Here is a 12,674-nt window from a genome sequence, read left to right on the forward strand (position 1 = left end):
ATAATATGTTATTTGGTAGTTGTGGTATCAACTGTGTCTTCTTCCCTGTCTAAAGGGGAATAAATTTAAAGTTTTTTTTTGGGGGGGCCTAATGGAGCACACCTGTAATCCCTGCTATTTAGGAGGCCTAGGGATGAGGATTGTGAGTTCCAGGCCAGCCTGGCAGCATAGTAAGACTCTCTCTCAAAAGTTTCTATGCAGGGCTGGGGATGTGGCTCAAGCGGTAGTGCGCTCTTCTGGCATGCATGCGGCCCGGGTTCGATTCTCAGCACCACATACAAACAAAGATGTTGTGTCCGCCGATAACTAAAAAGTAAATATTAAAATTCTCTCTCCCTCTGTCTCTCTCTCTCAAAGTTTCTATGCAGCCGGGTGCAGTGGTGCATGCCTGTAGTCCCAGTGGTTCAGGAGCCTGAGGCAGGAGAATCAAGAGCTCAAAGCCAGCCTTAGCAGATTAGCAAGGCACTCAGCAGACCCTGTCTCTAAATAAAATATTAAAAAGGACTGGGGATATGGCTCAGTGGTTAAATACTTCTGGGTTCAATCTCCAGTACCAAAAAAAAAAAAAAACTTCTATGCTATGTCCATGTACAATTGTACAGTCAATCCCACTTTTATATATAAATATACTAATTAAAATATTAACAAAAGCAATAGAAGGAATATCAGTAGAGTAGATCAAGCTGATTGGGGAAGGAGGAGGGGAAGGAAATGGAATATACTGGATCAGTTTATGTTATGTGCATGTATAAATATGGTATAATAAATTCTACTATGTATAATTATAATGTGCCAATAAAAATAAATTTTCTCTATTATATATAAAATATATTATAAACTTTTACTAATAATTTTACAGAATTAAAAATGACCTCTTATATTTTTAATTTCCAAAGAATTTTTTTTCATAAATAGGTGGTAGGCTTTATCAAGTTTTTTTTGTGTTTTGTTTTGTTTTTTGGGTTTTTTTGTAGTTATAGATGGACACAATACCTTTATTTATTTATTTTCTTTATGTGGTGCTGAGGATCGAACCCAGTGCCTCACACATGCCAGGCAGGTGTTATACCACTGTGCCACAAGCCCAGCCTCTTAAATTCTTTTTATCAGTTGAAAAAATAAAATTATTTTCTCTTATATGGTGAACTGCATTGATAGATTTCTTTTCTTTTTTCTTCTTTGGTACTAAGGATTGAACCCAGGAACATTTAACCACTGAGCAACATTCTCAGCCCTTTTTTGAATTTTATTCAGAGACAGGGTCTCACTGAGTTGCTTAGGACCTTGCTAAGTTGTTGAGGCTGGCTTTTTGTTTTTTGTTACTGGGAACTGAACCCAGAGGGACTTAACCACTGAGCCACATCCCCAGCCCTTTTTTATATTTTATTTAGAGACAGGGTCTTGCTGAGTTGCTTAGCATCTTACTAAGTTGCTGAGGCTTGCTTTGAAATTTTGATCCTCCTGCCTCAGCCTCCTGAGCCACTGGGATTACAGGCATGTGCCACAGCACCTGTCGTTTGGAACTTTGCATTTTTGTTTATAAATGAAATGGCCTATATTTTACCTTTGTCAATCTAGTTTTATTTTTTTTAATAATTTTTTTTAAGTTTATTTTTCTGTGTTCACATTAAGTGGAATCATACTGGCACTTGGGGTTTTTGGGATTGGAGAGGAAAGACAGGGCTTTGTCCTTGGCATCCAAGCATCTTTTTTTTTTTTTTTTTTTTTAGAGAGAGGAGAGAGAGAGAGAGAGAGAGAGAGAGAGAGAGAGAGAGAGAGAGAGAGAGAGAGAGAGAGAGAGAGAGAATTTTAATATTTATTTTTTAGTTTTTTCGGCAGACACAACATTGTTGTTTGTATGTGGTGCTGTGGATCAAACCCGGGCCGCACGCATGCCAGGTGAGCGCGCTACCGCTTGAGCCACATCCCCAGCCCGTCAATCTAGTTTTATAATCAAGGTTGTTATAGGGGTGAGCAAGGAAAAGATGTTGTTACAAATACAAATTTTCATTTAAATAGGAGGAACAGGGTGGGGTTGTGGCTCAGTGGTAGAGCTTGCCTAGCATATGTGAGGCACAGGGTTTGATCCTCAGCACCACATAAAAATAAATAAATAAAATATAAAAGTAAATAGGAGGAACAAGTTCTGGTGTTTTATTGTATAGTATAGTGACTATAATAATGATGTATATTTTAAAATAGCTATGTGAGAGGATTTTATGTGTTCTTATCACAAAGAAATGATAAAAATTTGAGGAGATGGATATGTAATTAGCTTGATTGATCATTTCACAAAGTATACATATATTGAAACAACCTTTTACCCCATAAATATACACAATTATTGTATATAAAAAAATAAATAAAACTTAGAAAAAGGTTGTTAGGCAACCTTTCTGGTCTGTTATGTATCAACTTATATATGATAAGAATTGATTTTTACTTGAAGGTTTAGCAGAACGCAACTATAAAACAAAGCCTGAGTAGTTGGCAAAAGGGGGTGTTTGATAACCATTTAATTTTCATATTCATCTTATGTATTTTACATTCTTCATGGTATTTTATTGTTGTTGTTGTCTTTTTTTTAGCTGTACTAGGAATGAACCCAGTGGGGCTCTACCACTGAGCTACATCCCCAGACCTCAGTTTTGTTAATCTTTTTTATATTTATTCTCTAAATCACTGATTTGTGCCCTTAAATTTTAAGTGATTTTTCTTTATTTCTTTGGGTTTAAAATGTTGCCCTTTTTAAATTTTGCTTTATGTTCATGCCACCTTAAAGTGATCATTTTAATTTTTTATTGCAAAATGAATTGTTTTTGTCGGGAACTTACACTAATGCCTTAATTGGAAGGTTTAATTCCACAAACAGGCAAAGTGAAGAAAAGACAAGACAGGTAGAGAGGGATGTGAACTAGTGTAAGGTAATGCTTGCTTTGTAGCAGACATTTCATTATGACAAGCTGCAAAAGACAACTGGTTGCTTTGTAAGTATACCTAGATCGGTCTTGTGAGACATCTCTGAGCACTCAGGCTATATGTACTCTCCATGCTTCTGAATAGTGTGAGCAGGAAAAAAGGGGCATGTGTTCTTTTTTCCTCCTCCTTCCCAAGGTCAGAATTCATCATATGGGGAGTTAATTTCACTCATATTTCCAAGTTGCATCATCTGGCCCTTTGGCAGCTGCTTTGGGAGTCATATGCCATGCCCCAAGGTATAGGATTTCATCCAATCCAGAAGTGGTGGGAAAAGCCAGGAATTCAGATTATGTGGCTGGTTGACCTCACTGCACAGAATTGGCCAAAGCGGGAGGGCCTGACACTCTTTGGTGGTATTGTTTTGAAAGAAACTTTTTGAACTTCTCTATTGACAGGGAGCTACTGTCTCCAGAAGCTTTCTAGAGGCCCATACAGAAAAGTACAAACATAGGATCCACCTGCAGGGGTCTCTTTGAGGAGGTCAGGGATCAAATTGTAGGCACAGCTTGAATTATAACAAACATAGTGTAAAAGTTTAGGAGTTAGAGATCTTCAAGCTAGGTGAGAGGGGCAGATGCAAGTCTTCCATCCCAAGTCTCATGTAGCAATAGTAATCATGTGCATGTAGAAAAAGGCTTCCCCTATTTAAGAGACGTTATGTAGGTGGGATGACTTAATTTTGAGGGTTTACTTCCTATTTGGAGGCAAGGGAGGGTGGGGGGCCGGGTGGGGGAAGGAGGGGTGGGATTCTTTCCTTGCCTTTACTCCCCTGAGTTCTTTTTTCAAATCTTCCATATACTATTTAATTTATAGGTTGGTCCTCTCAGTTGCCAAGAATAGTATTTTAAAATTTCTTATTCTGATTGAGAATGTGTCTATTTATTCTTGTAGTTTTGCCAAATTTTTGTTTTAAATATATTGAGGGGGGGGCTGAGATTGTGGCTCAGTGTTAGAGCGCTCTCCTAGCGTGGTCGAGACCCAGGTTCCATCCTCAGCACCACATAAAAATAAAGGCATTGTGTTGTGTCCATCTACACCTAAAAAATAAATATTAAAAAAATATATATGTATGTGTATATATATATATATATATATATATATATATATAGAGAGAGAGAGAGAGAGAGAGAGAGGGGTTTGGTTATTAGGTGCACAGACTTTGAGAATTTTTGTCTTCTGTTTAATCAACCCTTCTTTCATTGAATGGTCACTTGCTATACCTAGTAATAGTTTTCACTTTAATTTTGTGATAATATGATTATACTACTTACATATATATATATTTTTAAATTTTTTAAAAATTTAATTTTTATTTATTTTTATGTGGTGCTGAGGGTCAAACTCAGGGCCTCACCCATACTAGGCAAATGCTTTACCTCTGAGCCACAACCCCAGCACTACACTACTTATATTTGTTGTTAGTATTTGTATGATATATCTTTTCCATATTTTTACTTTCAACCTTTCTTGTGATTGTGTTTTAGATAGCTCTTAGAAATACCATATGCTTGGGTTTTGCTTTTGTTTATTCAATCATATTTGTTTTTTAAATTGTAGTATTACATTGTTGATATCCTTGTGTTCAGGAACACAGTGTTACTGTGTGCTTTGTATTTGGCATGGTGTGTATGAATGTGAGAGTGTGTGTGTATTCCTTTTTTTCTCCTGTCTCACCTTCTTTAGGATTGATTAAATTTTGTTATTCCATTTCCTCCTTTTATTAGCTTATAAATTATTCTCATATAATTTTTTTTCCCACAGTGCTGGGGATTGAACCCAGGACTTTGTATATGCTAAGCAAGTACTCTGCCACTGAGCTACGTCACCTCCTATATTGATGCTTTCTATCTTTTAATCCTACAAGATGCTCTTATGATTATTGCTATTACTATTTTGAACTATTAATATTCATTAGATGGCTCTACATATTCACCATTCCAATTTTTTAGAAAATTTTCTTCTGAATTTCCAATCTCACCCTGGATCGCTTTGCCTCTGACACTTTAATTTCATTTTGTTTAGTCATGATTTTTCTGGTTTTAGTGTATCTGAGAATATCCTTTTCATATTTGAAGGACATTTTTGCTTGGTATAGATTTCTAATTGCTAGTTATTGTCTTTCATCACTTTGAAGATGATTATATTTGGGGGGGGGGGCTTCTGTTGTTTTTGCTGAAAAATACTAGCTATAAGTCTTACTCTTGTTCCTATGAAGATAATTTGTCTTTCCTCTGGCTATTTTGAGTCTTTCTCCTTTCTTTTGTCTTTGGGTTTCTGCAGTTTCATAACGAAATGACTAAGTTTGGTTTTCTTTTAATTTACCTTAGTTGAGGTTTGTATACTTGAATTTGTGTATGTCATTTATAAGTTTTGGGAAATTCTGTTATTATCTTTTTTAATATTACTTTTGCCTTATCCTCTTTCTCCTCTCTGTTAGGGACTGCAGTTGCTTTTTGTGTTAAGCTATTCATGTGTCCTCTGCATCTCATACTGTATCTTTATTTTTTCCCATCAATTTTGTCTTTCTATGCTTCATTCTAGACGTTTTCTTCTACCTTAATTTTCTCTGCAGTTTGCTTAATCTTTACAACCGTCCAGTGGTTTTTTGTTTTTTTTTTCAGTCCTGGGGAACTCAGGGGCACCCTACTACTGAGCTACATCCTCATCATGGAGGCTGGCTTTCAACTTAGGATCCTTCCGATTCTGCCTCCCAAGAAGCTAGGGATACAGACATGTGCCACCATGTCTAACCCAATGGATTCTTAATTTTACTTATTTTTTTAGCTCTGAAATTTCTAGTTCATCATTATTATTATAACTGACTCTTTTGATTCTGTTTTTGGTATTGAGGGTGTTTTTTTTTTTTTTTTTTTTAAATCTGGGCACTTTCCACTGAGCTACATTCCTAGCATTTTTTTTAATGATCCCAACTTAGTTTGCTTAGGGCCTTGCTAAGTTGCTGAGGGGTGGCTAGGATTATAGGTATGCACTACCATGCCTAGCATCTGATTATTATTTTTTTTTTGTGGTGCTAGGGATTGAACCCAGGGCCTTGTGCATGCGAGGCAAGCACTCTAGTAACTGAGCTACATCCCCAGCCCAACTTTTATCTTATTGAACTGACTATAGTTAAGTTCATATCCTGAGCTCCAGTGAAATTATTTGTATTTCCTGTCATTTTTGTTCATATTTTCAAGTATCATTGTATGTCTTGCTTTTTTTTTTTTTTCTTCAGGACACACCATTAACAAGTTTGAGGGATTGGGATGATCTGAAGCTAAACTATAATTCCTGTGAGGGCCTACTTCAGTTTCATCATTTTTTTTTTTTTTTTGATAGTCACTGACTACCAGTGTCTGCCATACTTAACTTTGAAAATCAGTCAAAAGTAGAGACTATTAGATTCTCAGTTTCCCCTAGAGACCCATTATATATCCTAGAAGAGAATATAGTTCCTGGGCCTATTTCCTTCTACATATTGGTTTGGAAATTCTATCTGGTTAATTCTCTGATGCATTTAAGCAGATTTTAAAAAGTAAAGTTGAGACTAAAAATATATACTTTGTTAACTTTTTCTGGTTACCCTCAGTGGGAAGATTGGTCTGAATTGCCTAATAGTACCAGACTCAGAAGTCCTTCCTACCTATTTTTTTTTCCATCTTCAAATATTTGTTGATACTTTTTATATTCATTTTTTTCCTCTTCTATTTTTTTAATCTCTGTAGGTTTATACATTTAAATATTATCCTAATTTTAATGTGATTTTGGAAGGAAGACTAAGTAAATACAAACACATGGCCTTTCTACCCTAATTGGAAGTCTCCAACTTTTTTTTAATATATATATTTTTAATTGCAGGTGGACACAATACTTTTATTTTATTTTTATATGGTGGGGAGGATTTAACCCAGTGCTTCATGCATGCTAGGTGAGCGATCTCTCACTGAGCCACAACCCCAGCCCTCTAACTTCTTAAACTGGATTCAAAGCCCATCTCCAACACATTCTTCAGTTGGTGATCCAAGTAACTCAATTTCTTTCCCATTTTAATTTAAACTAAGTCATTTAACTATTATTGTATTTCTCTACTTCCATTTATCACTAGCAGAATAATGTACTTGTGTTTCACTTGATTTGCCTCAGCTTCTTATGTTCCCAATTTACCCACATCCAACAATTCAGTTTCCATTCTATCATTCATAGGACTGATGACTAACTTATAGTAATGGCAGCAGCATAAGGTGGTGTGGTAAGTCCTTTTAGGAATACCAATATAAGATATGAAATATTTAGGGATGGGGATCTAACGCAGTGTAGAACGTTTGCTTGGCATGTCCAAGGCCTTGGATTCAATCTCCAGCACACTGCAACATACACATATAAAACATTTTAAAAAAACAACTATTTGAAAGTGATCATCTGGTTTCTATCATAGGTAATCAGCTCTTCTACTGTAGTTTGAAAGCAACTGTAGAAAATATATTAGCACTGCATTTAAAAATATTTGACTGTGCTCAAAAACAACTTTATTTACACATACAAATGGTAAGCCAGCCTGGCACAGTGGCGCATTGCCTATAATCCCAGCAACTTGAGAGGCAGAGTGAGGATCCCAAGTTCAAAGCCAGCCTCACTAACTTAGTGAAGCCCTAGTTAACTTATCCTGTCTCAAAATAAAAAATAAAGAGAGCCAGGTAGGGTGGTATATGCCTGTAATCCCAGCAGCTGGGGAGGCTGAGGCAGGAAGATTGCAAATTCAAAGCCAGCCTCAGCAGTTTATCAAGGCCCTAAACCACTTAACAAGACCCTGTCTCTAAATAAAAATTTAAAAAGGGCTGGGGATTTAGCTCAGTGCCCCTGGGTTTAATCCCTGGTACCAAAAAAAATAAATTAAAAAAAATAAAAAGGGCTTGGAATGTGGCTCAGTGGTTAAGTGCTCCTAGGTTTAATCCCCAGTATAAGGAAAAATAACCAAAACAGTTTCGGCACCATAATGAAAGCACAAATAACCGGGATGGGAGCAGACTTCATGGATCAGCTCTGCCTTTTATTCAGCAGCAGAATCAGGCATCAGAGGGGCTCACTTTCTGGTAGAAATGGCCACTGGTTACAAGAGGGCTTGAGTTTTTATAGGTTACACTGAGAGGTGTAACATATAGGTTACATTGAGAGAATGTGTCAGTTTGGGCACTCAGGCAACAGGTTGTGAGAATTTGAAACTTATTTTTACTGGACAAGGATGTAGGGTAGAATGTTTATCTCTTTTCTCCAGGAGTCACTGGGAAAGGATTAAGTTTGGCTGTCTCCTCTGAGGTCTATAGTCACTGGAAAGAATTTACTGGGAAAGGATCAATATTTGTCCCTTCCCAGGGACTGCCATTTTAGGATTGATGTTTGCCTCTTTCCCAGGGATTGTCTTGTCACTGGGAAATGATTTACTGGGGAAGAATCAATGTTTTGCTTTCTTTCTCCTTCCCTCCTCCTGTCTTGGGGGGTTGTCATTTTCCATATCCTTCACCTGGTACCCCCCCACCCCAAAATAAAAGGGCAAGCCAGATGTGGCCAATAGGCCATTGCTTGCATATTTCTGTCTTAGAGCAACCCCAATCAAATAGTTATATACTATAATATACTACAAATAAGTCAAAATGAATGCTAAAGAATGTTCATATCACACACAGGAAGGCAGGGAAAAAAGGAAATAACAGAATAAAAAGCAGAGAAGACAAATTGAAAACAAACAATGAAATGGCATACTTAAATCCTGTCATATAAGGAATTACTATGGTAAACTGAAAAATGGCTCCTCGAAGATGCCCCTTTTCTAGTTCCTGGGATCTGTGATTGTTACATTATATGGCAAAAGAGACTTCTGGTGTAATGAAGTTAGATTTTGAAACAGGGAGATTATTTTGGATTATCTAGGTTGGCCCCTTTTGAGGGCATACTCCTAATATCTGGCATAGACATGTTCAAATATAGCTGCTCTGTGATTTTTATTATTTTTTGAATAGTGAAATAAAAAGAATAGAATTTCTTGGGGCTGGGGTTGTGGCTCAAGTGGTAGTGCACTTGCCTAGCATGTGTGAGGCATTGGGTTTGATCCTCAGCACCACATAAAAATAAAATAAAGGTTAAAAAAAAAAAAAAAGAATAGAGTTCCTGTTCTCTGAGGGCTTTAATGTTATCAAAAAATATATTTTTCTTCTCATCTGGATTCTTGAGATCCTGGATTTAGAAAGTAACTTTTATAATCACAATCCATTTGATATTGTGATTTGGATTTTACAGCAAGGTTGTATAGGGGTGGGGTGTGATATAGTGATAAAAGTTGTGCTATCAATTTAGATTATCTCCTTAAGTTATTCAAAAATGTAAGCAAGTCTATCAAAGTCTGTCCATGCAGTTTAGGGAAAATGTTTCTCATGTTTTACAAATTTTATCTTCTATAATAACTTTAAAATTTCTTTTTGTAGTTGTAGATGGGCAGAATGCCTTTATTTTATTTGTTTATTTTTACATGGTGCTGAAGATTGATCCCAGTTCCTCAAGCATTCTAGGCAAGCGCTCTGCCACTGAGTTATAACCCCAGCCCTGTAATAATTTTTTTTAATATTTATTTCTCAGGTGTAGATGGACACAACACAATGCCTTTATTTTTATGTGGTGCTGAGGATTGAACCCAGGTCCCGCCGGTGCTAGGCGAGCGCTCTACCGCTGAGCCACAATCCCAGCCCCTGTAATAACTTTTTAATACCCAAGATAGGAAGTGATTTTTAAATCAAAATGTAATCTATTTAGGAGCAGGAGCTGCATTATCCATTCTAGATGAATTTCTTGAAGAATCTTCCAAACTGCCATCTGAGTCAGGAGAACCCATATTGTCTACACAATTTCAGGATTCAAGTATTGACCCCAAACAATCCAACCTGTTTTTCAAGGAGATACCAGAAAAAAAAGGTAACTAGGAATTAAGACTTCCACTTGAAATGGGGGCATAAACAAACTAGGCAAGGATGAAAACTCTCATGATTATATAGGCAACAATGCTGACTTGTTTGAAATTAATATTGCCTACATTCTTTCGGATTATTCTAAGCTCTGAAGTTCAAAAACAGAGGTGTAACTTCTTTAGTAAGCAAGGATTTTAAGCTCACCCAAGTAGTTCACAAAAGACCTTGACTGACTCATGAGTCTTCATTTTCAGAATATCTACAAATTGTGTTTCACATTCAAGGAGATCCAAATACTTTAAAACCCTTTCATTTAATTGTGACTTGTCCTTGGAACTAACAGTGATTTACTTTGAGGACCTTTGAGTTCTCCTCTTTATGGGCCATTCCTGGAGACAGTCTACTGCTTTCTAGATGATGATCTTTTTCATGTATTATTACATAAGAATATTTTCCCTACTATGCTAGTGGGTCTGATCTTCTGATATTTTCCCTTTATATCTAATCATCTATCCTTTTTTAATATTTTTTTCTTAGTTGTTGATAGATCTTTATTTATTTTTTAAATTTATTTATACATGGTACTGAGAATCGAACCCAGTGCTTCACACATGCCAGGCAAGTGAGCTACCACTGAGCCACAGTCCCAGCCCTGATCTTCTATCCTTTTAATATAATATTTTCAGAAGCACCAAAATGTCAAGATTCATCAGCTATTCTGCAACCTGCTCCTTATTCTGGTGTTTCCCAAACTCCTACTACAATCTTCATGGAGACCATACGCTTCTTGATGAAAGTCAATGCTGTGCAGGTCAGACTATTTGGAAAAGGACATTAGATGGAAAGACTTTAATGAATTACTTTTTATATTCATAGTGTTTTCTTTGTAAGCTTAAATATGTATGAAGCAGAAATCAAATAAACTTTTTTTGAGAGGCGCTGGAGATAGAACCCCTGGGTGCATACTAGTCCTGGTGCATGCTAGGCACATTCTACCATCGCACTATATACCCAGCCCTTCAAATATACTTTCTAGAGCACACCTTAAGCCCAATAGGAAAAACATGCAAACATGAACCACTCTCTGTGGATGGCACTAGCAGACCTCACTGCAAGTCTCCTCTCTACTGTAGAATACCAGCAGAACCAAGTCAGACTCTTTAAGTATTTGCAGCCTGATATCACTTTCTTTGGGGAATTAATGTGGGCTGAGGGTTCATAGGAACCTTCTCATACCTTTTTTTTCCTTTTTAGATCTGATCAATTGAAAACAGATGCATAGTGCCATATGGGGAAGGGGTTAAAATATTACATTATTTTTATCAATAAAGCTGGGATTAAGAATATAAGTGTTCCCACATTTAACTTACCCTTGCAGTCATAGGTGGAGCAGCTGGAGAACTGCAGCCTCCTCCCAGAAAAGAAGCACATTCTATGAGATCTACCCTACCACATGTCAAACAAGAAGCATATCCATGAGCAAAAGATATCCAAGTACAAAAGATAGCAAGATCCAGGAGCCAAGGGATTTGGCCCTGATCTTAGCACATGAACTCTTCACAATTAGAAACAGGCTCTCTTTTTTCCCAATTAAATAAGTCATTATTCCCCTTAGGTCAGAGAGCCAAAAGGCAGGTAGAGAGAACAACTACACCCACTATCCTCACCCAGTATTTTCCTAAGAAGGTAAAAGTATCAGTGGAGGTTTTATATTATAGGCTGAATGGGAACAGACGGAGAATACAAGAAGGGTTTCCCTGTGCTCAACATCTGACTTGTCAAATTTGCAGCCCTTTTGAAGTGTGAAAAACAAATAGCTCCAAATACAAGATGTGGCAGAAACAGATATTTGTTTTCAGGTCTAGAGTCTAGAATCATAGAGAGGCAAGATTTGCCTCACCATGTGTTTCCTTATGGTGACAGCTGTCTGTTACTTGGTGTGTAAATGGGATGGTTGAGGCAATGCCTTTGTCTGCTGCATAATAAATACATTCTAAAACTCACCTCGTATCATGACTAGCAAGATCAGAATTGTGTGATATTGCAGGTTATTCTCTTGGAAATATCTCCATTTGGTGCCTAAGTGAGTAGTTGATAATGGAACATGAAATATACTGAATGTTTGTAATTCACTCCATGTCTCACCATGATTATCCTAGAAGTATAGTGTGTGAAGCTTCTAGAAATGTGGCTTACTGGTACTTTCTTTATATAGTATGAAAAGCAAAGAAAACCTACCTGCAACCCTTTGAAGTTGAGGATAATAATTTCATTCTATAAGATGTTCATTATTGGTTATTATCAGAGACAGAATCCTTCAAATGTGAAAGCTATGGGACTAATGCAGTGCAGCCATGTACATGTTCCGTATGGTCTGATTTCATTGTAGTATGTGCACAGAGTACTCGCACATGAGCTGTTATGCCCTCAAGGAGGCCCCAGCTGTGAATATTACTTGGTGCTGGCCCAGACACACCTTCTGAAGAAGGACTTTACCAAGGCAGAGGAATGCCTTCAACATGCAGTCCGGCTAGACTACCTGGTAATGACTTTTGCAAGAAGCTCTGGGGTGGGAGAAGGAGTGAGCAGGCCTTATTAAAGTTAATGATGCCTGCTGGGCATTGCCAAGTACACCTGTGGTCCCAGCACTTGGAAACCTGAGGCAGGAAGATGAATTAAGACCAGGAGTTCTAGGCCATTTCGGGTAACACAATGAGACCTAGTCTCAAAAAATAGTGGTTA

General features: G+C 37.1%; 1 protein-coding gene across 5 annotated transcripts in view; it reads left to right on the top strand.

The window, feature by feature from the left end:
- Cfap70 (cilia and flagella associated protein 70) overlaps window positions 1-12,674 on the top strand; it is a 100,088-nt gene that overhangs the window by 74,743 nt on the left and 12,671 nt on the right. For 4 of the 5 annotated variants that reach the window (XM_046419630.2, XM_046419633.2, XM_058577914.1 and 1 more), the window contains 3 exons: window positions 9,781-9,939; window positions 10,619-10,743; window positions 12,322-12,474. In XM_046419630.2, the coding sequence (XP_046275586.1) occupies window positions 9,781-9,939; window positions 10,619-10,743; window positions 12,322-12,474 (437 nt within the window). The remainder of the gene's footprint in view (window positions 1-9,780; window positions 9,940-10,618; window positions 10,744-12,321; window positions 12,475-12,674) is intronic. The other variant, XM_046419634.2, reaches the window with a different exon arrangement.

Source organism: Marmota monax, unplaced genomic scaffold, assembly GCF_021218885.2.
Source record: "Marmota monax isolate L192 unplaced genomic scaffold, Marmota_monax_Labrador192_F-V1.1 WCK01_AAM20220418_F8-fsc00019, whole genome shotgun sequence".
In the NCBI taxonomy this organism is placed as follows: domain Eukaryota; kingdom Metazoa; phylum Chordata; class Mammalia; order Rodentia; family Sciuridae; genus Marmota; species Marmota monax.